Source organism: Drosophila eugracilis, unplaced genomic scaffold (assembly GCF_018153835.1).
Source record: "Drosophila eugracilis isolate 14026-0451.02 unplaced genomic scaffold, ASM1815383v1 contig_47, whole genome shotgun sequence".
Classification (NCBI taxonomy): domain Eukaryota; kingdom Metazoa; phylum Arthropoda; class Insecta; order Diptera; family Drosophilidae; genus Drosophila; species Drosophila eugracilis.
Window position 1 is genome coordinate 554,284 of NW_024573338.1, and position 26,680 is coordinate 580,963.

Consider the following 26,680-nt stretch of genomic DNA (forward strand, 5'->3'; position numbering starts at 1 on the left):
GGAAACGCGTCACGCGTCGCTCTGCCTGTTGCAGACTTCTATATAGATGGAGAACCAGCCATGTAAACACAATTGCCTTGAGTATTGATTAAAGGTGAGTTCAAAAACCTTTGTCTTACCATCACCCCGCCCTTCCTTTGCTATTATTTTATCATTTTGCCATTTAAAATGTGAAAATAATTCCCATAGAATTATGAATGTTTATCCGGGTAACTGGGTCCTTGGCAAGAAGTTAATTAAACGAAATGGCTTATAATTGAATGTCATGTCAATGCCTCATGATTTTATTTTCCTTTCATTTTTTTTAATAAGTATATCCGTACATACATATAATTTTGTATAATATATAATCGCTTTTTTTTTTTTTTTTTTTTGGAATTTTTCATTAGCTTGGATTTTTGTAAAAAGTAGTTTTTATTTACATACACGTAGGGAAATGAATTCGTATTAAATTTATTAATGTACAGAAAGTAACTTTTAAATGGTTAATTTGCTCGGTAAATGTAAATTCCTTGTCAATTTACACAACTCGTGGCGTAGTACTTGCTTTTGGTTAAGTGGGTCAGATCTAGTTTAAAATCGTTATTCGTTAATCGTTAATCGTTATTCGTTATGATTTGTAACCATTTAGTGTCTCTTAATATCTTAAAACTTGAACCTTTTAACAATGCAAACCGAATAGTGACCAAATGCAACGAAAGTTGTCTCTGCGCTATGTTAATTCTATTTGAGCATTTTTTTACACAAGTTAAAGCACAACGGAGCTAACGTAAAAACCAATTTCCGCCCGCGGAGAATGTAAACCACAATTAATTATTCTTCTTTTTTTTCTTTTTTAAATGGTAATATTATTATAGTTGGTAAATAAGAAAGAGAGAGGGAGAGAGAGAGAGACATGGCTAAAGAAAAAACATTCGACTGGTCAATATTGCATGCGTTTGATTAATTAACTTTAATCGTTAAAATAATTATTTCAAATTACACACAAAGATCACTATTTACGTTTATAATCCTTAGACTTGTTCGTCGCTGTACGAGTGTATTAGCAAAAGTGTTTCACGATCTTGTTAAGTACATTTAGTTAGCATGTTTGACATTAATCGGGGGCTTTAGTTTTCAACAGTATCTGTGAGAGAGGTAGCATAAATCGTTACATACACCGTTGGTTATTTGTCGATAAAATATAGATTTCAAATGCGAATACATCTAGCAACGTGTGGGGAGGGGGACGAGGGGGCTGAGGGGAGTAAGTTTTGTCATCAAGGGAGTATGTGCACACACAACATGCCTGCCTTGTGGCCAGCCATTAGGAACCGTCGATTTGCATTAATAACCGTCCAGCAGCACCAAGTCGTAGGGTGCCCTGTCCTGTCCTGTCCTGTTCTGTTCTGTCCTGTTCTGTCCCTATCGTATCCGTATATCCCTATATCGGTATTATAATTGTATCGGTATCTGTATCTATATATCTGTATACGAGTATATCCGTATCTGTATTTGCATCTCTCAATCTTCACTTACTTAATTAACATTATGCTGACTTTTGTGAAAGCGATAGGGAAACGACCAGGGCAGCCGGTCATTTGCATTGGCCACCACCTCGTTGGGTTCGTCGTTGGCCCAGTTGGGTTTGTCCTCGAACACATCGTATCTCTCCAAGCCCAATCCTAAACCCATTCCCACACCCACACCCACTCCCTCTGGTCCCACGTCATTGTAGTTTTCCTCATCGTCATCCACATATCTCGCCGAGTTTTTACTGCCCCCATTGCCATCGTCATTCTCATTTTCATTTTCATTCTCATTCTGAATCTGAATCTCGTGTTCATGATTTGTTTCGTTAGCTTCATTTCCGTTGACCCGATGCCTGGTTAGACCCACCATTCCGGCCACGTCCAGAGATTTCTTCGCATAGCTGAGCAACTGTTGAGCAGCTGCGGCTGCGGCTGAGGCTGCCTTCTGACCTGGGAGTGCCTGGGATTGTGGTCGACTTGATGTTGATTGCTGGGAGTCCACAAACTGTGACGATTCCTTGTACGGGGACTGGGCCCATCCGTAGCTCCACAGTTGGTTGGGGAAATGCTTCCATGGCAGCAGCTGTTGACGGTCCAGCTGCTCCTCGGGAATCGTCTCTCGTTCCAGTTCCCGCTCGACTGGCCACTGCTGGCGATAACGCCTGCTCACCTTCGGACCACCTCCTCCAGCTCCGCCGCGCAACAGGACTCGCTTGCCCACATTCTTTAGGATGGCGCGGTTTAGCTCGACCTGGACAAGCACAAGAAAAGGTAATTTGGTTCACATAAAATGCTGTTAAATGCTGTAAAATGTTCGACAAATTGCCAGGGTAGAGGAGGAACCTCCATTTCCCCCATGGCCATGTAGGTGTACCTTTCACTCTGAAAGGGCAGAGCTAAACTAGATTGACATGCATGATGGATGACCACATTGGCAATGTTGTTAACGTTTCAGTTCGCAAATCAAATGTCATTTCGTTATTCCCTTAATTGAGTGTGAAATGTCCCTGCATCCCATGGATCTCTAAAATCTAATCTCTAAAAGCTGTAACTATCTACATTCCATTACAGTTACTAACCACTTTGTAGGATACTTAAAGTCCCAGGTGTTGGCTTAAAAGTCAGCTGAATATTTAAAACCAGAATGATTAATCGTTAGAGAGTGATAATGAATATTACTCAGCCAGTAGTTATGAAAATAAATCTTTTTTTTCCTACCACAAACTGCATAGTTTGGTTGGCAAATTAATTGTAATTTTATAGCCAAAGTGTAAATGCAAACTGGCAACCGAACACCTGGCAAATTTACACTTTTAATGCTTCCGCTATTTATTCAAAATTTCCTTCTGTTTGCCAAACACTTTTGCTGGATTTTTAAAGAGTCAGGTGTTTGCTTTAACCCAAGGACAAGGATTCGATGTCTTTCTCTCAAGTTCAAGTGAGCTGGCATTTTGGGCTAAAAGTCTGCTGCCATCTGCTGGAAATAGAGCAGAAACCCAACTGTGATCTATTTCTTTTAAGCTGTGAATAAATATGTCGATTTCATTTAGTTTGCATTCAAATTAAAGTCGGTATAGTATGCGTAGAGAGCTCAAAGATACTTATTGCTTTCAGAAATGAGATAAAAGTCACAGATTTTAATTTATTTTTAGCCTTGCCATATAAAATTGAGATGAAATTTCCTAAAATACGAATTCATTCGTTTTAAACTGAACTTTATTTGGATTTTTATTTGTCAATCTCTCTCGCACTGCCGGATACTTAGAGTCCCAGGTGTGTGCATAGAATATTATACCTGTTCGGCTCATCTTTCACCGATTCAAATTGCTTTTGGGATGCATGGATTAATTTATAAAACCCCTTTGACAAATCAATAACGTTATCTGTGGCATGTGTGTGAAAATAGGTGGATAGGCAACCATAGATAGGCCCAACCATGTTCATCCATGACCCTCTTTAACAGAAATTCGTGGGAGGAAAGGTGAGGCTATCAAGGCAAATCGTTTGAATTCCTCGCATTAAAACGTTTGATTTTTTTTTGCCTGTTTTTTGTCTTTTTGTGTGTGTGTCAGTGTGTGTGTGTGCCCTGAGGGGAAGGAACACAGTTTGGTAACCAAATAAACTCGCTTTGTTTCCGAGCAAAAATATTTGTGTTACACATATGCCATGATGGCTTTGTTTTTGGCACCGAGCCTTATGCATGTGTGTATGGTATATTTTTGGGTGTCACGGCCATCCGAAGTGCTTAAGCCCTGTTCTCTGCCAGATCTGGCCAGGATGTTGTTGTTTACATTCCCGGAGCAAGTATGTGGGCCCCACTGGGAGTCTCTGGTCTATTCAAGATATCCGTGGAATATTTATTGCTCCCTCTTTGCTCCTCCAGAAATTAAAAAACTTTCTTCTTGCAGCGCTGTTCGCTTTTCGAAAGTATTTCTCATTAGGCATTCTAGTTTTGATTAGCCGGTCTACATTTTCATTTCATTTTCATTTTCCACCGAATTACTCTTTCCACTTTCCAGTACAGCATTTTAGCGGAAATTGTTTTCCGTTTGTCTTTGTGTTCTTGCCTTGGCCGAAGTTTTCCTTCTTATTTTTAGCTTATTAAGAAATAACTTGCAAAGTGGACAGAGTACAGAACTCACCTGGCGGGAGTTCTCCTTCATTTGCCTGCGTGCGATTTCCAGTAGCAGTCGCTGACGCAGCACATCCAGGGGATTGACAATGGACAGCGATGGTTTGTTCCTCTTGGCCACTAGAAAGTCATCCTAGACAAGGGATATATATATATATAGTAAGCACATTTACATTTACTGGAAACTTCTTAGCGCATGGCATAATAAAACCCTCTGACGAGGTAATGCAAAAAGTTTTTAAGTCCCTGTTTCTGCGCTCTAAGTTTATTTTTTGTTTTGATGGAAATTAAAATTTTTATATCAAATGATTGGCTTCGATGGTGGGGTAATCTTAAGGGTAATCGAAAACGTGGTGTCACCTTTTGTTTTTCCCACATGGGGGAAATTATCATTACACAAAATCTAGGAATCTTATCGGAATTGTTCGACGTTTTTTCCATGATGATCAATCGGAAATTTCGCGATATCGCAGCTCTTCACTGATAAGAAAGAAAATTTCAAAGCAACCTCGTGAGTCATGGCTAAAAAATCATTAAAAAAAACAAAAAAATGCAAAACAACTTTCATGATAATATAATTTTATGATTTGGTTTGATAACGAGGATTTTAATTTCCCTGCCCTAGACAACAGTATTATAAAAAGATTTTGCCAGTTCATAACGCCTTTATACAATTTCCCTCTGCCAGACTAACAGCCTTATAAAACGATCTTGCCAGTTTATAAAGATAAAAGAACAAAATTTATACCTTATCTAGAAAGTTTAGCAGACTCTTTCCTAGGAAAATTTTAAATAAATGAGTTTATTTAATTTTTTGGGTTCCAAGAAGTATTTACAAGGCAAACAGTAAGCAAAAAAACCAAATACATGTTCTGATAAATATGATAATTACGATTATTGTTGGTCTGACTATCAGAAATTCTGGCGATAAGATAGGGCTATGGCGGTGTGTGTGTGGTCGCAATGTCTGGCAGGTTATGGAAGTTATCAGTTATCAGACTTCTATAAAAGCTATAGCCATCTGTGGACCCAGGTAGTACATTCGAAACAATAGCGAAATGAAGGTTCTAACACTCTTCCTGTTGACTGCCTTGGTTGCAGTGGCCGTTGGCCGTCCGAACGGTGGGTGGTTCGGCAGTTTTGGCTCTAACTGGGCAAAGAAATTCGGCTGGGACTCCGATGACACTAAAGAGTTGCTGGATGTCAAGTGGATTCAGAACCATAATCAGAATGGCAATGGTCATGGTCAGGGTCAGTGGAATTCCGGAAATGGTCAGGGACAATGGAACGGAAATAACCATGGCCATGGACAAGGTAATGGTCATGGAAACAACCATGGTCATGGACACGGTCATGGTCATGGAGGTCACCGCCCTCCACCACCTCCTCCACCAACTGATCTGCCCGAGCTGACCACTCAAGATGATATCGTCGACACTACGGATGTGACTAATCCCGCGGAGGAAACCACCTTGGCCCCAGAGGAATCCACCCAGGCCCCTGAGGAAACCACCTTGGCCCCTGAGGTTCCAGAGGAATCCACCAAGGCACCCGAGGAATCTACTCAGGCTCCCGAGGAAACCACTACCGACTCTGAAGAAGGAAGCGGTTCTTCGGCAGAGACTACTTCTGCCCCAGAAGCTCCTGAGGAATCCACCACCGAGGCGCCAGAAGAAATCACCACAGATGCCGAAGACGGTAGCGGTTCCTCTGAAGAAACCACTCAGGCTCCAGAAGAAACCACCACAGATTCCGAGGATGGAAGCGGTTCCTCTGATGTGACCACCGAGGCTCCTGAGGACTCCACCACCGAGGCACCCGAGGAATCCACGACTGATTCTTCAGTGGTTTGAGAAGCCAGCTCGTTAATGCCTAAAGTTAATAGTGAATTTTCTCAAGAATCAGTTAAGATTTGTTGTCTGAAGATCAAGAAAACAGATCTTGAAAGGAACAAAGGTGCAAATATTAAACTGTTATTACTAAATTATTAAAAGTGTTTCTGGAGTGGAGCCCAGTGAAAACGTTTATAGGATTAAGATAAGGACCTCATGAAGCCACATCGTGTTATGTAGTCACGCATTCGTCATATAGATTTATAGTTCCGGCAATCTGAACAATTAAAATCACCCGAAAAACAACTAAAACACAGAAATCGTTTAATTTGAAGCGTGTACTGAAAGGTTTAGAGGTTGTACACACGCACTAAATGCTTATCATAAAATTGAAATTTTGCTTTCTGGACCATGATTGCTGTTGCTCTGGCTGTTTGCTATTGATAAACTGACTGATTGACGTACGCATACATCAATCAATGGATCGCTACTTGACTGATTAGTTGGCGAATTGAACCTTATCGAAACATATGTACATATAGCCGAGTACATATGTTTGTGGTTAATGATGTGTCATATTTGGTAATAACACAAATGGAAAGTTTCGTAATTGGCCTTTGACGTGGCCCCCGAGGTGGTTTTTAAAATGCTGTCTCATCATAAAACATCAATTTCTTTCAGCAAATAAAATTAAATTGTTTACGTGTCTCTCGCATTTACGTGCTTAAATCTCCTGTTGCATCCAACCAACTTGCCGCACATTTCAATTGCGTTGAATAAAGAATCGACTTGACTTCGAACTTCTTAAAAAGCCGAGGTGAAACTTTTGATTGTGGACAACAGAAGTTGTCCAACACAAATAGAATGTTTTCATTTTTCTTATTTTTGTTTTCTTCTAATGATGCTTGCTGCTTGGCCAAAATCATCCTCGACGAAAATTTCCATTTGTTTTCAAAAGCCCGAAAAAACGTGAATCGATTTTGTTACCATGTGTTAAGGTATATATACTTTTTCTTTCGTTCAAATGAGTTCTACGTTGGGGTATTGAATACGTTTCAAGTGCCTAGATAAGACTTTACCGGAATCCAGATACTATAAGCGATTGAGCCTTAAGAGATTTCTAGGAAATGTCCAGAGATTTGCACATAAAACCAAATTCCTAGAGCAAACCACTTTAAACTATTAACTTGATAACGAAATCTACGCATTAGTAATCTTCTATTTCTGTCAGCATAACTAGTTCATACGACTAACTTATACAAACTAGTTGCTTGAATTTTCCTTATCTTAGAGCTGGTATGTTATTTATGCTTTAACAATCTTTATCAACTTTGGCCCCGATACCTATGGGCTGTAATGATAATCCGCCTTTTTTCCACTCAAACAAGCCAAGAGCCTTCGGAAATGGACACATTGCGGTCACTTCCGTTTGGGACATGGTTCTTGGCCAAAGGTTATGCATTGTAATGGACAATGTGTCAATTTACGAACAGCAACCAATGGCGGTTGTCAAAGGCAAGCAATGAAAACGCCTGTACGGAAAATGCAGAGCCAATAATTGAATATGCATTGGGAAAACATTCGGACAGAAGTGACGCAAAAACTGCTGCCACTCACAAAGAGCGACAGAAAGGAATGCACTGCCCACCTGTGTGTTCCGTGCATCTGGGTAGTCCAGAGGATATCCGTTTGTGCGGCCGCTTCCGCCGACCTCAGGTCCCGATCCTGCTGCTCCAACTCCGCCTCCTCCGGCTCCTCCTCTTTGGGCCGTGCAGACAAGCCTTGTGGCACACAGTAAAGTTAATAACACCGGACAAAACCACGCTGTGGCTTTCATCATTCTGCAACAAGAAAAAAAACACAAAAATAATAGAAAAACGGTTGAGTTTCATGGTTGAGTGCACAATTTACAGATTTGCATGTAATGCAGATTGGTTGGTACTAAAAAAAAGTAAATGTAATTTATCGAAATTAATCAAGAAAGTAAACATTCATTTGGAATTTTTTTCCACACGCCTTTTACATGAAATCAAACAGCCTTTAAGCCTTTTAAGCCATTAAGTTTTTATGTTGTCAATAAATACAGGGTATACTAAATCCCATACAATTGGATCATGTTCATTTTTATGGAAAATGAAGCTTATCTGTGGCTATTATTTTAAAAATTTCAAAGCCACTGCCTTCTGCAAACTTTGACCTCTGCCGTTTTCCCGCTGGAATAGACAGAAAATAAAATGCTGACAGGTAAGCTGTGAAAAATGCGCAATATTCTGACAACAAGAAGTGTTCTCATAATTTATGGGTCACGTAAATATGTGGTACTTGTGAACCTAGTTTTTTATGTACATACTATATACCTACGAATATGCATATCAATCTCATGTCCCTTTGGACTCTTCAATCAGTTACCCAGGCGGGGGAGTTGAGTGCAAATTTACACAAGGTTCAGAAAGGAAATTAGGTTTTAAATTGAAGAAGTCGACGAGTAGCCGAGCAGCAGGACAACTAGATTATTTTCCTGTTGCTAAACTAAGTCATCAACGGGGAACCTTATTGCAAGGTTGGTAAACAGGAGTTTATATATACTTTAAGTTACTTGAGCCTATTTATAGTCAACTTAGTCTTTCGTAAGATATTTGTAGACAGAATAGTCTCAAAATAGTTTCCTCTTATGGAAAGGTGTTTCCACCTGCAACCTCTCTACATTTAAGTTAAAAACTAACTTAAGTATCTGCTGCTCTTTAATTAACTTTAAAAAGCTTTCTTCATCCTTTATTTTCACTTTTCTACTCTTAATTCCTTGCATATATTTAGCATATCTTTCTTATAAAGCCTTGCCCAGCTCATGGTCACTTTTAATTGTATAAATTAGATGAAAGTTTCACTTTAGTTTTCCTACACCAGCACAATGTAATGCCAGCCATTGTTCTGCAAAACCAAACTTCTGTAACCCAACTAACTTTGTGTTACTAACTAAATTAAGTAACAATTGCCTTTAACAGCGAAAACTTGTTGCAATATTGTGGGAATAACTCAAAGTTTGAACTCCCATAACTCGAAATTCGCTATTACTCAGAATTAGGTTTAAACTTCTCGGCACCAAAGCGTTAAATATTTTATAATCACAAGAGAGATTCAAGTAACATTAAACATAAATACCTTTTTGTAATAAAATTATATTAAAAAACTCATAAATTGCATAAGAAATTCTTGAAAACTTTAAGACATTGTTTTAGAAGAGAGAGAGGAAACATCCCAGAAATTATTAGGAAACGAAAAAGTTCTGTAACGAAACCCCATTCAAAATGTTGGCAGCTCTTTTGTTTTCGGTCGGAGGACAAACTCTCATACATATCCCACCTGTCAGCAGGAGCATTAGACATCAGATGTAAGTAACTGCCGAAATGGCAGCCGCATTAGCCCTGCCGGCAATCACATGTCATATAGATGCCATTCGATGAACAAGGATTTACGAATCCCTGGATGAAACTTGTGGGCGGGTGTCTGCGGCACTTTACCAACGACAATTGATGGCTATTGATTTCCCCTAATAGATCGCGTAAACGCTGTGAAATGCGAAATGTAAAAGGTTCAACCGAAAGCAGCCGCCAAAGTTGCAACGGAAATTGCAATCGAATTGAATTAGGGATCTCCTCCTAAGTGAAGCCTTGCCCCCGCAGGAATTTCCTTCTGCTCAAAGGTTTACCCAGAGCGAAGATGTAATGAATGAATTCTAACATTTGAAGTTGAACAAATATTGATTTTCTGAATGTAATATATAGAGTATATTCCAAGGCAATAAAACTGCCCTGCCCCACTGAGGATTGAGGCTCCTTGTGACAGCCATTGTCATATTCCGGTGACGGAAATCGTGATTGCCCAGGGCTACTTGCCAGCACGTCCCTTCTTGTTTTATCGCCAATTCAAAGGGCGGACCCAAAAACACAAGGAAATGAAATCCTGGCCTGTTATCTATTCCAACTTCAGATATTTACATACGCATGCAAATACGAGTATGTGCAAAGCACATGGGAGCTAAAGTTTTCCCTCTCTACCCTCTCTCTCTCTCTTGTATTATGCAGCTTTAAAAGCCGTAAATCCAATTTGATTAGGCCGTAAAAAAAAATAAAAGAAAAACGCATGAACAAAAGGTCAATCAATCGGGAATCTAAGGCGTAAGAAAGAAAAGCCCAACGTTTCTTTGAAAATGTTTGCCGACGCTGTCAGGTGAAAACTTTTCACTAAGCTTGTTTGCAGTCTATTAAGTCACGCGGATATTGTTACACGAAACCAGCAGCTTGCACATAAAAACCAAAACTAATTAGCTTAAACGTTTTTTAAGCAATCAATCAACCTTGTCCCATTTGTGGATACAATTTACAAAACTTTTCCGTTGAGGTTGAAATCTGATATGCTTCCTTGGCAGGGCAATTTCAAGTAAAAGTAACACCAACTCAAAAACATAAAAACCACCGGATGAGAGTCTTTTACGAAATGAAATCACCTTATCAGTGGTAATTGCCTCTAATTTCGGTGGATCTGAAACGCACTCGACGGATTGATTTATGACGATCGAGATATTTCGCGTGTAACTGCTCCTTTCTGTTTGAGAATCTGCCCCTTTTTGTGGCTTATTTGTGTTTCTTTTTTGGGTAATTTATTTTATGTATTCACACGTCGCGTCGCGGAATCGTAAACTGATTCGGAATCTGAAACTGTTGCTGGAGTTTTTAAGGTTTTCTGATGGCGCTCCTGCTGTTTTATTCCCAGCATCGAAATCGAACCTCGAACGCAACAGGCTGACGACGAGCGGAGGACTCACGGAGTATAGCGATTACGGCGTGTTTTTATATTGGGCGCCACGAAGCGCCCACACGAAGTGCCGGATCCGAGGAGCCGATATGGACGAAAGGCCGATGCCAAAGGACACGAAGGAAACGAAGGAAAAGTAAAGCCCAAGCCACGCGACGAGTTATGAATGAAAACGTGCGGGTACGGCATGTTGCCAGGATGATGGAAATCGAATCAGATGAGGCGGGTCAGACCGCGCGGGTTAGACCATCACCACCACCCATAATAAATCACCCAGTTAGGTGTACTAACACATTAAGGAATTGACGGATTGATGGCGGGGATAACCAAAACTGTGGGGCGGGGACGGAACGCCTTCAAATACAGGTGTTGCAGCAACATGTTGTTCGAATGGGCACCGTCACCGCTGTAATTATCGAACTCAATTAATATTTAATGAGTTTTATTTGCACATTAATTGTTCGATTTAAAACCAGACGCCTCCCAGTTGACGAGGATCCCGGAGCACTCAATGTCATGTCAAGAGGTGCTAACGTGGCCCGACATTCCGCTTGGCCGGCAATGGGGCGTAAAATTGCTCGCCATAAATCCGTCAAACGCTGACCATGGGGGTCTTGCTTAGAAGATGGGTTCCACCCATGAGGTCCTCGAATCTAAAGGGATTTTTTTCTTATTTCGGAACACATCAATTTTTATTGAGATTGGTTACACGAAGAATGTTGGATAGAGGATTTGATTCTGATTTGGAATTCATTTAGCAAGGATATAATAGGTGTCATAATTTAAATGCTTTCAGGATTAGTTAGGCAAATGTTCATTTTTCATTACCCTTTAGTGAGTTTATGTTATATTTGTTCTATAATTCCCATTCTACTTTTTTACTCGCCCCTTTTTTCGATTAAACTAAGTTACCCAAACTGAAATTTAATCAAGATTGTTTATATTTTATTACAGCATAAGTTTTGCAATCTAAATTAGAAAGTCATGATATTTCGGCAGTTGCCAACAATTACAGTACTAACTAGTTTAGTTTTTCCATGAGACAATTAAAAAGCAACAGTGTTGCCAGCTATCGCAATTGTCCTGCGTCCTTGGGGACGTTGATCACCCACTTTGACATACTTTTTAATTGCTTTCAACATGTGTCTTTGGGTTTTTATGTATGTTGAATGTGCATGCGTCGGCTTGTAATTAAGCACGTAGGCAAACGCCTCCATTTCCTGCCCAGCAGGATGCTTTATGGCTGATTGAATTCCGTCAAAATGCTACTCCCGCCACCCACTTTTATGGCAGATGTAATTCTATTGAGAGTGTGAGCGATTTTTAAGATGCCATATAGTACGTTGCTAATTTACTTATAATTTTCTATAAGTTTCTTTGTCAACTAGCATTATAAAACTAACTTATTCTTATATTCTCTAACTAACCTACTAATTGGTGTCATTAGCCTTACCGAATACAAAGTATTAATCTATAAGTGGGTTCATTGTTAAAGCTTAATGATAAATCTAGCTAATACTTTGTCAGGATCTTCGTCCCCATAAACATATTTATTAAATTAAGTACAGAGTTCAATCCCCACTCAAGCGGCCACAATTATAACGCATTTGACCAAACGCCCGACCCTGGGACTCTTTTGTCCTATTTGCGTAATAAGTCAATGACTCAACATCTTGCTGCTGGAAACCCCTTTTTCTAATAGCCCACCGACGATTTGACAGGCGACTAAACGGTAAACGGTAAACTGGCATTTAATGAAGAGCAGAAAAGGCAGCCGCCTCATTTCATCCAATTATCCTTGTTATGGGCAACCAACCCATGGTTTCATCCAATTATACATGCTAAGACGATTGTGTGAGTGTCAAGGAACTTGGTGTCGGTCAAGTTAAGTCATTAATAATTACTAACATCTTAATGACGACAGACACTTGATTGAAATATTAAAGAAGGAAATCACGGCGCGACACTACAACATTTAATTAAGACATTTCTTTGGCATATTTAACCACAATATTTGGCTTCCAGTTAGATCTCTTTGAAACGCGACTTTCATTGCAGTCAAAATGAGCGGATTACGCTTTGAAGCCTTTCAATTAAATCAAGTTACGGGCCATTTAAGCAAAGAGAAGAAAAATCAAACAGCAGTAGAAGTTAGTCAAAAACTTTGCTGGCAATATATATTTCAGCTAATCCCAGAAAAGTTTCGCCTAACTTGTTTCATCTTTGAGGTACTTTCTTCGTTATGGGATGTTGAATTTACTGCAGACTAAAAGTATTCAATTTGAAGGGCTACAAATAAGCATTTCGCAAGACTTATTAACGAATTAGGTCAGTTAATGTGAAACAAGCTCATTGTATTGGCCAATTAACACGTCGATTTGATTCATAATTTTATAAAAAGAGGAAACTTTCCTATTACCAACCCATATGCCAACATCCAAACCCCTTAATTGCTCATTTCACCCATTTTATGGAAAAGTTTAGGTACCAGAACACAAAATAAATAGCTAGATAATAGTTTTGTGGGCGAACCCTTTTTTTGTTTTAGGGTAAAGTATGCCAAACTCCGCACACGCAAACACTCACAGGGATTAGAAATTATCTACCTATTTTCGCCCACTCGATGCCGTCTCAATTTGATTAACGAGTGTATTGTGAGTTCTGCTAGGATAGATGAGCTGATATTAGGAAAAAAGGGTTCCATAAACCCATAACTATTATATCATATAAATGACATGCTCTGTTTTCTAAAAATAAAAACAATTTGGCTTTCTTGATTTAAATATAGTGATTATCAAAGATTGTACTTTAATTGGCTTCGCTTTAGATAGTTTATAGCAAATAGGTTTACTTTTATTTGTGGCCGATTGTTAAATCGCTTCACTATGTCAAAAAATAAATATGGGTTCTTAAGAACTTGGATATATTATTCCATATATTATAAATTAATTTATTTAAGTATTTACCCTTCAGCTTAAAACAATTATAATGCTACAAACTTAACAAAAATTAAAAAAAAAAAAACATAAATATTTGTAAGTAGAACGTTATTTTTTAAAATCTTCCGTTGCATCGATAACTTATTTCGATAGTTCCGGTAGTTGAATATTTTTCAATAATCGTGACTGGTCACGGAATGCGACTATCGATAGTCCAGCAAATTCGATAGCCCACCACTAGAAAAACAAATATGGCGGAACCGTGCGTAAAAGTAAAAAAAGTGTAAAAATTCGCTATTAAACCGATTCTAAACGAGATGAAATCGCATTGAAACCGCCTAATAAAACCTCCGCATCCCGCGAAATAGAAATTTCAACCTCCAAAGAAGTTGAAAATAATAGTGCGCCGCGCGCTTGTGTTTGTGGGTGATGCGATGCAATTTGGCCAGCAATTTGTTATTACGTGACCCCAAGAACGCCGCAAAAATTTGCCAGGCCAAATCGAAAGTAATCAAAAAATAAAGAGCAGGAAACAGACTTGCTATTGGCGGCAAGTGATTCTGAGTAGCCGCAATGCGATTTGACCGCGGGTTCACAGTAAATGAGTTTAATTGCGCTGAGATTCACTTAAACGGCAGCAGTGCCATCGCCTGAGATGCCAAGAGGCTTGCCGGCGGGAAACAGCAAGTGCGAAAACTAGGACAGCCCCAAGGGAGCCAAGTGAGCAGCCATGTCAGGGGGACGGGACAGCACCACCAGCAGCGGAAGCAACTCTGCTGCGGCCGGAGCAAGTTCGAATGCAACCTCCTCCTCTACATCAGCATCCTCCGCTAGCGCCACATCGCCCGCATCAGCGCAGCGTCAACGGGGAAGACCGGCCAAACGGGCCACGTGCACCTGGTGCGGCGAGGGCAAACTGCCTCTACAGTACGTCCTGCCTACACAAACGGGCAAAAAGGAGTTTTGCTCAGAAACCTGCATCGCCGAATTTCGCAAAGCGTACAGCAAGGGGGCGTGCACCCAGTGCGATAACGTCATCCGAGATGGAGCGCCCAACAAGGAGTTCTGCTCGATCATGTGTATGAACAAGCACCAAAAGAAAAACTGCTCCACTAGGCATAGTGGCGGTTCAGCATCGAGCAAGGGCTTGGCAGAAAATGAGCGCAAATTGCTGGCCAGTGGAGCGCCCGCACCGACGGGACCATTCCAATATGAAAGCTTTCACGTTTTCGACTGGGATGCCTATCTGGAGGTGAGTCACACTGAAATTTCTCTACAAACTTCAAACTTATTTCTTTTTGCATTTTTTAGGAAACGGGTAGCGAAGCTGCTCCTGCAGAATGTTTCAAACAGGCTCAGAATCCTCCCAACAACGACTTCAAGATCGGCATGAAACTGGAGGCTTTGGATCCGCGAAACGTCACCTCTACCTGCATTGCCACCGTGGTTGGAGTGCTGGGCTCCAGGTTGCGGCTACGACTCGACGGAAGTGACTCTCAGAACGATTTTTGGCGGCTAGTGGACTCTACCGAGATACATGCTATTGGACACTGCGAAAAGAACGGAGGAATGTTGCAGCCACCGCTGGGTTTTCGTATGAACGCATCCAGCTGGCCCGGCTATCTGTGTAAAATTCTCAACAATGCCATGGTGGCGCCTGAGGAGATCTTCCAACCTGAGCCGCCTTCGCCTGAGGAGAACCTTTTCAAGGTGGGCCAGAAACTAGAGGCTGTTGACAAGAAGAATCCTCAGCTGATTTGCTGTGCCACTGTGGACGCTATCAAGGATGATCAGATCCATGTAACCTTCGACGGCTGGCGAGGGGCATTTGACTACTGGTGCAATTACCGATCGCGTGATATTTTTCCCGCCGGCTGGTGCGCCCGGAGTTGTCACCCAATGCAACCGCCGGGCCATAAATCGCGCATGGACTCTAGTTCCAGTAAGCAGCGATGCCCGCGTCCTCGCTACACAGTTGTAGCCGAATCGGAGGCTATGGTTCCCGCATCTCCGGCCACCGCCCACTTTCATCCCAACTGCAAGGGCGGTCCGTTCATCAACAACTCCAAACTACCATGCATGGTGACAGGGCCTACATACCAAACGCTGGCAAAGCTGTGTTTGCAAGAGGTTTTGGCAGCCAGTACCGATACGCAGCAGCTATCCAAGTTGCTGTTCGCTTTGGAAGGAGACGTTCACATCGTTACGGCAGCGGGAAAAAATTTTACAGTGAGTTCAAGATCTTTTCAATTTTTAAGGGTCCCAATTTAATATTTATCTTTCCACTAATAGGTTAAAATACCATCACCTTTGCGGATGAAGGATGACGAAAGCTTGGCCCAATTTATCGAAACGTTATGCACTACATGCCGGGCATGTGCGAATCTCATTTCCTTGGTCCACGAAACGGAGGAGTGCAAAAAGTGCGCAAATAGTCGGAAGCGACAACTGACTCAGTCAGCCACACCGCCTTCCTCGCCAGTGCTGGCCGACAAACGAAATCGTCAGTCCAACTCGGCAACCACTTCACCATCTGAAAAGAACATCAAACAAGAGGTTGGCGCCAAATCACCGGCGGAGACCAAATCGAAAACACCTACGAACAATGGAAAGGAATCTACAAATCATCAGAATAGCCACAGTCTCAACAACAGCAGTCCCAGCAAGTCCAGTACCAAGGTGGTCATAAAAACGGAGCCCAATGGAGTGTCTGCCCAGACGTCCTCCACAACACAAGCGCTTCGTAAAGTACGCTTCCAGCACCATGCGAGCAGCAATAGCATTGTGGCCAATGGAAACCAGGACGCGACCCCGACCACGCCCGTTTCCTCTAGCCATTCCAGCAGCTCTTCAACATCATCCAGCACAAGTTTGGCTGGAGGGTCTGCCAACACCAGTTCCATTGGAAAATATCTGGCACCTCTGGTTGCCGAAGTTCATCCTGAGCAGGTCAATGTAAAGCCCTCGAATAGCTATTACAAAAGTCCGACGACGCTCTCATCCAGCGCCTCGTTGCCCACATCCGTGTCCACGCCTTTCACGGGCTGCCAGTCAGCCTCGTCCACTGCACTGGCTGCAGGCGGAGTTACGGCGGCAAAGGCAGCTACCGCGCCGGCAGGAGCAGCGGCAACTGCGGCAGCTTCCTCGAGCTATACCGCGATTACCTCACCCCTCAGCACACCCACGTCTGCTTCAGCGAACTCGCATCTGCGGTCGCAGCCCATCGACTGGTCGATCGAAGAGGTTATTCAGTACATCGAGAGCAATGACAATTCCCTCGCAGTTCATGGCGATCTCTTTCGAAAGCACGTAAGTAGCAACAACATGACTTTTTGAGTTGAATCATCAATTGATTTATTAATTTTATCTAGGAAATCGATGGTAAAGCTTTATTATTGCTAAATTCAGAGATGATGATGAAGTACATGGGCCTAAAGCTAGGACCAGCCTTAAAAATCTGCAATTTAGTAAATAAGGTCAATGGTCGTCGAAATAATCTGGCACTCTAAACTAACACTTAGTTGCAAGAAGAGGAGTTGGACTTACATAGAAATTGTTAACAAATTAGTACCTCCCTTTAACGTAAAGCGAAGCAAAACATGAACGATATTCATAGATGTGTTATGTGTTGGCCATTCATGAAAAAAGATCCATAACCTTATTTTATTATATTGATAATATAATCGCGAAAACATGAAATTCCCTATACAAAACAGTCGCATAACAAATTATAGACAGCCATGCTTCGGTTTTCAAAACCAAACTTAATTTTTTTCAAAAATGCCTTAAGAATTCTAATTAGGTACCTAAAGTATATCAAATTCCACTACCGTATATCTTTTTTTAAGTGTAGACAGAATTCTTTTCTCGAATTAGTTTTATTAGATTATTCAAATTTACCCAGTCAAAGGAGTATACGTACAAACATAAAATTAAGTTGATTCCCCTATTTCAAAGTAATCGAAATTATTCCTAAACTGTCACTAAATTTATTATTTCCCTTGAAGACTGGAGTTCGGCTACCAAAAACGCAATGCACATACATGATATTTATTACACATAAACACGCACATTAGACACCAAAATCTATCCGACACAAAAAATGATAATTAACTTTAGAATAGGCGAAAAAAAACAAACACATATAAAGTGAATGTACATATTTTACATATAATTTTGTAATTATGTATCAATTGCGTTTCCTAACTATAACAATATTTAATTAGTCATTAAACAAATTGATGGTATAATTTCTATTAAGTTATTGAAATTGAATATCAATTTTTAGTTAAATCAACATCAGTTAAGGTCATTTCGAAACTAAGAACCGCTTCCTTTTAAAGTTTTGCAATATATGCGATATAGAGTAACATTCGGTCGTGTAAAGTATTGCAATAAGTCTCATTATGTTTACCCAACAACCACTTTCAAATACAAAATTTAAATAGAGCCAACTGTATATATCATTACGTAATAAACATATTACAATTTGTTCTATTTTCAACCATAAAATATCCTAAGGAAATAACTCTGAATGGCAAGAAAAGGTACATGAGTGAACAAGCCACTTTATATAGTACTTAATGAAATTGCATTTTTCAGTTACATGTTCTTTAGAGTACCAGCTTTTGTTACTTATAATTACTAATTACTGATTAATGTGCATCAACGTTTGAATACATAAACGTTGATGCACATTAATCAGTAATTAGTTTAGTACAATCGTTAGGTTTTATAACCGGGTTTAATGGAGGTTTCGTGACGTTAAAGCTGAAAGGGGCAATTTGTGTTATTGTCATATTTATTTTCACCAAACAGATACATACAAATCTTTTGACAATTTGGTCAATCGTAAAAATGTTTTTGCACCCAACGAGGGAGGGCAAAAGCACTAGTATGAACCTCAGAAGAATAGTATTTCAGGTCTATCGCATCAATTTCTGATTTTCCCAGTGTAGGCTTAGTAAAGTCCTGGTTTTTGTTCAGGGAGCCCATGACGAAGCCAATGTGGCCGCAGGGATAGGATGGAACGGAGGTGACGGCGTAGGCCACTTTAGCGAAGTGCTCTTTGCAGCCGGACATTGTCTTCTTTATGTAGTCCAAGTCCAGCCAGAAACTGCCGCCTTGAGAGCACACAATTCCATCTTCTTTCAGAGCGTGCTTCATTAGCTCATAATAGCTTTCTTGGAACAAGCTCACCGCCGGACCAATTGGATCCGAACTGTCTGTAATGATGACATCAAATTCGTTTTTATGCTTCTGCATGTAGTCAAAACCATCTCCGATGGTAAGCTTCAACTTTTTGTTTTCGAATCCACATGCCATAGCTGGTAAATATTTCTTGGAAAGTTCCACAACTCGGTCGTCGATTTCCACCTGATGTACTTCCTCAACCAAGGGATGCTTTACTACTTCGCGAGCTACGCCGCCATCTCCACCGCCAACGATTAGGACCTTCTTTGGATTGGGATGGGCGCAGAGAGGCAGAAAGGATATCATTTCCTGATACGAAAACTCGTCCCTGGCCGTGCATTGGATAATTCCATCCAAAATCAAGCATCGTCCATAGGTTTCACTAAAATAGAATTATCGTATTATTGATTTTTTCAATGGCGGAAGTGTACTTAATGTTCGACTGGAGGAATTCAAACCTGAAATATGACCAGACTTGTTATCAGTTTTTTTTTCATATTTGGCCTTAGATGACTCCATCGATAAGGCTGTTGGTGCAGATCAAGAACAAACACCATGCAAAAGGGTCGAAAATGCTGTCAAGGCAATTTTTGAGCGGTATACCCAATGGAAAATTTTTGGTTTCTATAATCTTTGTTCAAGGGATCTCAGTAGGGGTTAAATTCCTTATCTCTACAGTTTTTCAAACATTTACGAATGCATGTTAGAGCACTGCAGTTTTCGTATCTAAAACCTCTCCACTTATTTTTTTATCTAAGTAATGATACAACTTTCGGACTCAACCTGACTGAGGAATTTCAGATGTAAACAAATGGGGATATGTTTACAAGCGTTTGTTTATTTATTTATTAAACTCACGTTTCAACAATCTGAATGTCCTGGTACTTGGACTTTTCAGTATGAAGAACCTCCTTGACTTTCAGGGAGAAGGACTGCCCAGGCCAAAGAGTGGCCTGCAGTTCGCTGAACCAACCGTTAGTTAGGGAATCCATTTGTTTAATGCTTCATTCAAACCGTAATTGATAAGATTGGCTCCAACACGTGTGCTTCCATCGAACTTACCATATCTTTTACCAAGCTAGGTCTTAAAAAATACCTTAGAAAAGTTCTTAGAATAAATACCAAATTGATTTTATTTGAATTAACTTTGCTCTTAACTTTAACTTTTTTCATAACTATAACCTGTTTTTCAAAAACAAGTTTTGCGTTATTCCACTTACATAAAAAGTGTTTCATGTTTATCAGTAATTCAATGCTTAATAATTTAAAAACAAAATTAGCAAGCAACTAAACTTTAACTATTTTGTTTTGAAAAATAATTTTTAATTATTTTGTGATTACAAACGATTTTTTAGGTAATTAACAGATATGAGTACTTTAAAGGTGCATTTAACTTTCAGGGAAAATAAATAAAAAACAAATGAAAACAACAAACAAATGCAAAAATATTATTTGTTAATATTTTTAAAATTTCTGGACACAAGGTTCAATTCAAAATGTAACTTAAAATGATGTTTTAATTAATAAACGGTCACTTTAGTGTTTCTAACTCCAGCTCAAGCTATCGATAACGGCAGGGCAGCATACGATTGCGTATCGAAATCAGCCCTAACCGGAGGAAAAGAATACGTAGACATTTGTGATTGGTTCGATTTGGGCCAATGAAAACGTTCCAGCAACACAAATCGTAGTATTTGCCTTCTCTCTTTGGCACACACGATTCAGATGCAATAAATAAATAGCACTTTTCTTGCCGGCATTTAGCATTTAACTTTAACCGAGTTCGGACAGACATCGAAGTTGGTAGAGTCACTCCAGAAAGTGGTGCGGGATCGTTCACATGATGTGGTGCAAATCAGTTATTGTGTTGCTGGCGACAGTCGGCATTATTAGTGCCGAGGTATATCTGAAGGAAAACTTCGATAATGGTAAGTAATAATCGCGGCCACTCGACTGATTTTTTTATTGGCGGCATGTAGCGGTCTTCAATGAAAAAAACCAACAAAAAATCCCATTTTTTCCGCAGAAAACTGGGAGGATACGTGGATCTACAGTAAACATCCTGGCAAGGAGTTCGGAAAATTCGTCCTCACCCCCGGTACCTTCTATAATGATGCTGAGGCCGACAAAGGTATGTGTCACTCCCTTTTTCAAATCTTTCGTTCTGCCATTTTACTTTTTCGTCGGCGTGTTATCTACATATACATACATATGTATGCGGATGTGTGTAGAGAAGCAAAGAAAAAACCACTACGTGTACGTTTTCGAGTAGCTATAGTAACTGTATACATACAATTTTTCTCCCCCCCTCCGCGTTTTGAATGTAGGTATTCAGACCTCTCAGGATGCCCGCTTTTACGCAGCTAGTCGCAAGTTTGATGCTTTCTCCAACGAGGATAAGCCCCTCGTGGTGCAGTTCTCCGTAAAGCATGAGCAGAACATCGACTGCGGAGGCGGTTATGTTAAGCTATTCGACTGCTCCCTGGACCAAACCGACATGCACGGAGAGTCGCCTTACGAGATCATGTTCGGACCCGATATTTGTGGTCCCGGCACCAAGAAGGTCCACGTGATCTTCAGCTACAAGGGCAAGAACCATTTGATCAGCAAAGACATCCGCTGCAAAGATGACGTGTACACTCATTTCTACACGCTGATTGTGCGTCCCGATAATACCTATGAAGTGCTCATTGACAACGAGAAGGTTGAGTCTGGAAACTTGGAGGATGACTGGGACTTCCTGGCCCCCAAGAAAATCAAGGATCCTTCTGCCACTAAACCCGAGGACTGGGATGATAAGGTAAGGTTCACTCCCTCAATTAAAGAAATTGCCGGTTGAAGCGAATTCAGACTTTGGCACTAAAAAACCGGTTTTTGTCGTTGTTATTAAACGATGTATACCGCCCTGCAGGCCACCATTCCCGATCCCGATGACAAGAAACCCGAGGACTGGGACAAGCCAGAGCATATCCCCGACCCCGATGCCACCAAACCCGAGGATTGGGATGATGAGATGGACGGCGAGTGGGAGCCACCAATGATCGACAACCCCGAGTTCAAGGGTGAATGGCAGCCTAAGCAGCTGGACAACCCCAACTACAAGGGCGCCTGGGAGCATCCCGAGATCGCCAATCCCGAGTACGTGCCCGACGATAAGCTGTACCTGCGCAAGGAGATCTGCACCCTGGGCTTCGACCTCTGGCAGGTCAAGTCTGGCACCATCTTCGACAACGTCCTGATCACGGACGACGTGGAGCTGGCCGCCAAGATTGCTGCTGAGGTTAAGACCACCCAGGCTGGTGAGAAGAAGGTGAAGGAGGCCCAGGATGAGGTGCAGCGCAAGAAGGACGAGGAGGAGGCGAAAAAGGCAACCGATAAGGATGACGAAGATGAGGATGATGACGATGAGGAGAAGGATGAATCTAAGCAAGACAAAGATCAAAGCGAACACGACGAATTGTAAGGACGTTTAGGAAAAATTACGTCAAAAAATATTCGGTATTTTTTGTGTGTTGGTAACTGCTTGATGTTCTAAGCAAACGGAAACCACAATTACAATTTGTAAGACTTATAATTTATAAACATACAACATGTTGTTTTCTTTTCATTGCTCTTTGGGTCACTTTTAGGGTTGTTACGTTGTTTGTTTATAAAAATGGAGGTGCCACGTGGACAAAACAAATCACAGCAAGATGGCAACGCTACAATCGTATCTACAACGATTTTTTTTTTTCAAAACAAAATGGGGCTGCCATTAGACGCTGTTTAGTGATTTCTTGTTTCATTGAACAAAATAATGAATTCTATATATGAATGAAGTTACTACAAATGTAATCTAGACTTTAATGAGAAGTTAAGGCTCAACCTAATTTATGTTTTAGATCAAATTGATGATTATAACATATTTTTTAAGGTATTTTTTGGTCGCCATCCCTATGCTTGCCTAGAAAGTGTCTCTTCAAATGGTGCTTCTCACGGAACGCCAGGTGGCAGATGGAACATTTGTAGGGGCGTTCGTCCGTGTGGCGTCTGCGATGCTTGGCCAGGTTATTGTTGTCCGTAAATTTCTTGGGGCAAAGTGGACATGTATAAGGCTTCTCGCCCGTGTGAGTGCGGATGTGCGAATTAAGAGCGTACTGTGAACGGAAGTTGGAATCGCAGAGCGGGCAGGAGTGTGGCCGCTCACCCTTGTGCGCGAGAATATGCACCTTGAGAGCCGACTTATTAAAGAACGTTGAGCTGCAGTACGAGCACTTGTGTGGGCCGGTGCCTTTAATCGACTCTTGGTGGATCAACAGGTGGGCCTTAAGGTATCGGTCTTTGCTAAAGGTCTGTGGGCAGTGGGGGCATTGGAAGGGCTGACTCTTCATCTCCTGACACTTGTGTTTGTCAAGGCTCTGGGTATTCGAAAACACCATCAAGCAAATGGGGCACTCAACAGTGGAATCGCTGGTTTGATAACACTGGTGCTTATCCAGATCGGTTTTGAAAAGAAATCGCTCTCCGCAGTTTTGACATACGTGGGAATTGTTATGAATTCTGCAAAAAAAGAAGCAAATTGTAATACAAACGTGAGTCTATGAATAAAGACACTACTTACTTCATGTGCTCCAGTAGGTTTTGTTGGTGCTTGAACTCCTTGGTACAGAGTTCGCACTTGAACTTCTCCACTTTTCGCTGTTTTCTAGGTTCTTTAGTGACCTTTAATTTTGTGTTGTTCTTTTTGTTGGCTGTATTAGACGATTCTTCTTTTGCAGGTGGCTGTGGGGAAGTTTCCTCTATGAACTCAAGCTTCGCATTGATTTCCTCATCTAAGAATTCCTCAAGAATCATATAGTTATCGTTGGGTTCTTCTTTGATGAACTGCTGACCACTGATCACCATGTAAAACTTCCTATGGCTCTCTTCACATCTTCGCTTGAACCCGTATGCAGTTCGTGCATCGTGGACACATGCAATGCAGATTTTTTGGGGCAGGCAATCTTCACGATCCAACTCAACGTTGGCACATGTCTGGATCATTTCGGCAATATTTGGTTCATCTCCTACTACAGAATGCTGCGGCTCCTGCTTGTCGAAAATGCCCACCAAGGACTTGTAGCGGCCACCGCAAATTCGACACAGGTTCTCCATAACGGTATCCGAAATAGATAAGATAATATTAAATCTGTTTGTTGTCTTTTCCTTTCTCTACGACGTAATAGTGATGGACTTTTATAGCGTGACTTCTGCATTCAGATATTTAACATTTTTTTAGGGTGTTAAATGATTCTCGATCTGAAAATGTATTATTTTATTGAATTATTTGAATTCTATTGAATTATTTATTTAAATTAAATAGTTTTTTTAGATACAAAGTTTATATCTAGGCGTGGAATTGCTTTTTTAACTTAATTGTATATTAAAATACTAACTATCGATAGGTGTCCGAATAATCGCTTATCGAAAATCGCGCGGGTTCTAGCTCTAATCAAATATATTTGTTTTATATATGTGGTTTTTTGAGTGTTTTTGTCATAGCTTTGCATAAAAAGTTTAAACAGAAAAGAAGCCGACTTTTGTATACTGCTGGCACTTAACTACTGACCAGAATCAAATCAACATAACGTATATTTTTTATAAAGCGGACAACCTAACTAGTGTCCAAAACCGTTTCAAAAAACTAAATTTTTTACCATTTTCAGCATTTTTTTTTTGAGGTGAAAAATACCTTTTACCCTATTTACTTATATTTTTACTGATCCAATCACATTACAGAAACTATAGAAACTTCAAATGTCTTGAGTAGCAAAGCGTTAATTTTATTTTCCACAGTTCCGCGTCGATGCCCTTTTAACTTAATATAAATATTAACGGAAAATTCAGTTACTTGTTGTTATCTTGATAGCAACCATGAGCAGACTGAGTGTGAATATTATTTTAACCATCATGTTGTTCTTCCTTATATGGCAGACCTTCATGTATTATTGGACACTTGAAGAAATATGCCACAAAATTAAAGAGCAATTGAAGTTAAATATGAAACAGGTAAAAGGAGTTTCTACAGGAATCATTTCAGGGAAATGTTAAAATGAAGATGTTAAATGTAAACACATATAACCTTTATTAACCTTCAGAATGCTTAATGAAAAACATTGAGCTTAGTCCATACTATTTGTAGTTAGTTTAAGGTGTGACTTTCTATATGTGGATCCGAAAATTGTCCGCTTACTTAGCTTTTTTTCTGTGAGACGAATAAGCTGAATCAAGAAACCGGCTCACCTGCGAGAACGTCGAAGAGAGGTGGCAAAACAGCTCTCCCCTTTTTCAGTTCGGTGCTGTCCGAAATTAAGCCCCGAATGTGACAAAACAACGCTCAGTTGTTGAACTAAAATCGAATCCGACGGTCGCATGAACTTAGGCTTGGCATTCACAAAGGCTAGCCAGTGGACGTACAAACCTTCATTTTCGCACCCTGTTTCGAAGGCCAATCGATTTACCCACAAAAAGCTTAAAGATCTTGCCAAAAGATGTTCAAGCTAGCCACTGCTTTAAGCCTTTTCCTAGTGATCCTCTCCTTTGGCTGGGCAGAACTTGAGGATGAGCCTCGGGAAAAGCGGCAGTCGAATAAGGTTTGCTTGAGTTCTTAAAGAATTATTATTATATTCGGAAAAAACTGTTATAACCAACCTGTTGGTCAGTCATTGAACTTTTTAAATTATTTGTTTCTGAACTTTCAACTTTCAGTATGTATATATTGATTCCTAACTCGAGTTTATGCTGTAGGTAATAATTAATATTAATGAGCGGTGAAATAGATATTAATTTTTGAGTCTGATTCTAATCCGTTGATGTTCGATGCCAACCAAGTTTATCTTAACAGAATCTTTAACATTTTCTGAATTTTCTAACAGTTGCACGTAACGCTGCTCTACGAGTCCTTGTGCCCGGACAGCAGGAACTTCATGCATCAGCTGGGACCAGTTTACGAAGAGTTCGGGGACTACATTGATATTCTGCTGGTGCCCTTCGGCAAATCCCAGTCGGAGCGTAATGGAGCTATCTTCCATTGCCAGCATGGACCTGCTGAGTGCAAGGGCAATCGCCTTCAGAGTTGCGTCATCAACAGCACCGGAGACCAGGCGGCCCAGGTGAAATTCGTGGTTTGCCAAATGTTAGCTCCGGATTATTCCCGCATCGATCAGGTACTTTCACTACAGAGCCGTAGTCTTAGTGTTTGCCCAACTGATTCACGACTGTATTTTGCAAAAAATATATATTTTACCCATCCGTAGTGTGCCAATGAGGCGGGCCTGCTCACCGACGTGGTCCACTGCCTGTCCAGCGAGACGGGAACCAAATTGCAGCTGCAGGCGGAGCTGGTGACCAAAAAGTACAGCCCAAGCTTCATTCCCACCATCGTCTACAATGGCGTAAGTTCCCGCGATCGATCGCAGCCGTAATCGAATGCATTTAACTGGTTTTCTTCGTTTCCACATGCAACAGGTCTTCGATCAGCAGCTGCAGGACCATTCGCTACGCGATTTCCGCGGCACGGTTTGCTATTTGTTGCGTCAACAAAACTTGCTGCCCAGCAGCAGCACAATCTGCCAGTAGATCTGCTAAATGTTCAATGTAACTGCCTCAAGTTTGAAATGAAATTAAAATTCAGAAACTGGTTTCCACAACCGAACAAGAATGTCATGTTTGCCAGGGGGGGAATGGTGTTAAATATATTCACATGTGAAACAAAAAGGTCACAGAGAAAAACCATCACAAAAT

The 26,680-nt window shown here is 40.7% G+C and overlaps 7 protein-coding genes across 8 annotated transcripts; 4 read left to right on the forward strand and 3 right to left on the reverse strand.

Moving 5' to 3' along the window:
• Window positions 1–250: 250 nt before the first annotated feature.
• LOC108110408 lies at window positions 251–10,769 on the reverse strand. Its single transcript, XM_017219479.2, has 4 exons — window positions 10,480–10,769; window positions 7,624–7,816; window positions 4,154–4,276; window positions 251–2,262 (listed from the first exon to the last, which is right to left on the reverse strand). Exons 2-4 carry the CDS (start codon window positions 7,813–7,815, stop codon window positions 1,519–1,521), a joined length of 1,059 nt encoding a protein of 352 aa, XP_017074968.2. The 5' UTR covers window position 7,816; window positions 10,480–10,769; the 3' UTR covers window positions 251–1,518.
• LOC108110419 (flocculation protein FLO11) lies at window positions 5,194–6,287 on the forward strand. The gene has a single exon (XM_017219489.2). It carries the CDS (start codon window positions 5,202–5,204, stop codon window positions 5,994–5,996), a length of 795 nt encoding a protein of 264 aa, XP_017074978.2. The 5' UTR covers window positions 5,194–5,201; the 3' UTR covers window positions 5,997–6,287.
• Window positions 10,770–13,967: 3,198 nt separating the features above from the next.
• On the forward strand, window positions 13,968–18,175 carry LOC108109982 (polycomb protein Scm). The gene is made up of 4 exons (XM_017218813.2): window positions 13,968–14,978; window positions 15,038–15,955; window positions 16,019–17,035; window positions 17,098–18,175. Exons 1-4 carry the CDS (start codon window positions 14,457–14,459, stop codon window positions 17,233–17,235), a joined length of 2,595 nt encoding a protein of 864 aa, XP_017074302.2. The 5' UTR covers window positions 13,968–14,456; the 3' UTR covers window positions 17,236–18,175.
• A 12-nt stretch (window positions 18,176–18,187) lies between these two features.
• On the reverse strand, window positions 18,188–19,992 carry LOC108110007 (spermidine synthase). Of its 2 annotated transcripts, XM_017218853.2 has the most exons (3): window positions 19,778–19,992; window positions 18,553–19,301; window positions 18,188–18,496 (listed from the first exon to the last, which is right to left on the reverse strand). In XM_017218853.2, the coding sequence occupies exons 1-2, from the start codon at window positions 19,909–19,911 to the stop codon at window positions 18,572–18,574; spliced, it is 864 nt and encodes a 287-aa protein (XP_017074342.1). In that variant the 5' UTR covers window positions 19,912–19,992; the 3' UTR covers window positions 18,188–18,496; window positions 18,553–18,571. The 2 variants fall into 2 exon arrangements, with proteins under 2 accessions (XP_017074342.1, XP_017074336.1); XM_017218847.1 differs by lacking the exon at window positions 18,188–18,496 and having other exon boundaries at window positions 18,510–19,301.
• A 673-nt stretch (window positions 19,993–20,665) lies between these two features.
• On the forward strand, window positions 20,666–22,505 carry LOC108109988 (calreticulin). Its single transcript, XM_017218826.2, has 4 exons — window positions 20,666–20,847; window positions 20,946–21,050; window positions 21,247–21,719; window positions 21,831–22,505. The coding sequence occupies exons 1-4, from the start codon at window positions 20,760–20,762 to the stop codon at window positions 22,380–22,382; spliced, it is 1,218 nt and encodes a 405-aa protein (XP_017074315.1). The 5' UTR covers window positions 20,666–20,759; the 3' UTR covers window positions 22,383–22,505.
• Window positions 22,506–22,733: 228 nt separating this feature from the next.
• Window positions 22,734–24,128, reverse strand: LOC108109998 (zinc finger protein OZF). Its single transcript, XM_017218837.2, has 2 exons — window positions 23,520–24,128; window positions 22,734–23,458 (listed from the first exon to the last, which is right to left on the reverse strand). The coding sequence occupies exons 1-2, from the start codon at window positions 24,050–24,052 to the stop codon at window positions 22,828–22,830; spliced, it is 1,164 nt and encodes a 387-aa protein (XP_017074326.1). The 5' UTR covers window positions 24,053–24,128; the 3' UTR covers window positions 22,734–22,827.
• A 1,140-nt stretch (window positions 24,129–25,268) lies between these two features.
• Window positions 25,269–26,586, forward strand: LOC108109722 (GILT-like protein F37H8.5). Its single transcript, XM_017218365.2, has 4 exons — window positions 25,269–25,530; window positions 25,813–26,103; window positions 26,194–26,331; window positions 26,405–26,586. Exons 1-4 carry the CDS (start codon window positions 25,429–25,431, stop codon window positions 26,513–26,515), a joined length of 642 nt encoding a protein of 213 aa, XP_017073854.1. The 5' UTR covers window positions 25,269–25,428; the 3' UTR covers window positions 26,516–26,586.
• The last annotated feature ends 94 nt before the right edge of the window (window positions 26,587–26,680 follow it).

Coding starts and splice junctions, on each gene's coding strand:
- LOC108110419 (XM_017219489.2), top strand. CDS start 5,202: ATGAAGGTTCTAACACTCTTCCTGTTGACTGCCTTGGTTGCAGTGGCC.
- LOC108110408 (XM_017219479.2), bottom strand. CDS start 7,815: ATGATGAAAGCCACAGCGTGGTTTTGTCCGGTGTTATTAACTTTACTG. Junction 4,277..7,623: donor CAGATGCACGGAACACACAG/GTGGGCAGTGCA, acceptor TCCCTTGTCTAG/GATGACTTTCTAGTGGCCAA. Junction 2,263..4,153: donor TGAAGGAGAACTCCCGCCAG/GTGAGTTCTGTA, acceptor GTGCTTGTCCAG/GTCGAGCTAAACCGCGCCAT.
- LOC108109982 (XM_017218813.2), top strand. CDS start 14,457: ATGTCAGGGGGACGGGACAGCACCACCAGCAGCGGAAGCAACTCTGCT. Junction 15,956..16,018: donor CAGCGGGAAAAAATTTTACA/GTGAGTTCAAGA, acceptor TTCCACTAATAG/GTTAAAATACCATCACCTTT. Junction 17,036..17,097: donor GCGATCTCTTTCGAAAGCAC/GTAAGTAGCAAC, acceptor AATTTTATCTAG/GAAATCGATGGTAAAGCTTT.
- LOC108110007 (XM_017218853.2), bottom strand. CDS start 19,911: ATGGATTCCCTAACTAACGGTTGGTTCAGCGAACTGCAGGCCACTCTT. Junction 19,302..19,777: donor GACATTCAGATTGTTGAAAC/GTGAGTTTAATA, acceptor ATTCTATTTTAG/TGAAACCTATGGACGATGCT.
- LOC108109988 (XM_017218826.2), top strand. CDS start 20,760: ATGATGTGGTGCAAATCAGTTATTGTGTTGCTGGCGACAGTCGGCATT. Junction 21,051..21,246: donor TGATGCTGAGGCCGACAAAG/GTATGTGTCACT, acceptor TTTTGAATGTAG/GTATTCAGACCTCTCAGGAT. Junction 21,720..21,830: donor CCGAGGACTGGGATGATAAG/GTAAGGTTCACT, acceptor ACCGCCCTGCAG/GCCACCATTCCCGATCCCGA.
- LOC108109998 (XM_017218837.2), bottom strand. CDS start 24,052: ATGGAGAACCTGTGTCGAATTTGCGGTGGCCGCTACAAGTCCTTGGTG. Junction 23,459..23,519: donor AACCTACTGGAGCACATGAA/GTAAGTAGTGTC, acceptor CTTTTTTTGCAG/AATTCATAACAATTCCCACG.
- LOC108109722 (XM_017218365.2), top strand. CDS start 25,429: ATGTTCAAGCTAGCCACTGCTTTAAGCCTTTTCCTAGTGATCCTCTCC. Junction 26,104..26,193: donor ATTATTCCCGCATCGATCAG/GTACTTTCACTA, acceptor ACCCATCCGTAG/TGTGCCAATGAGGCGGGCCT. Junction 26,332..26,404: donor CCACCATCGTCTACAATGGC/GTAAGTTCCCGC, acceptor CACATGCAACAG/GTCTTCGATCAGCAGCTGCA.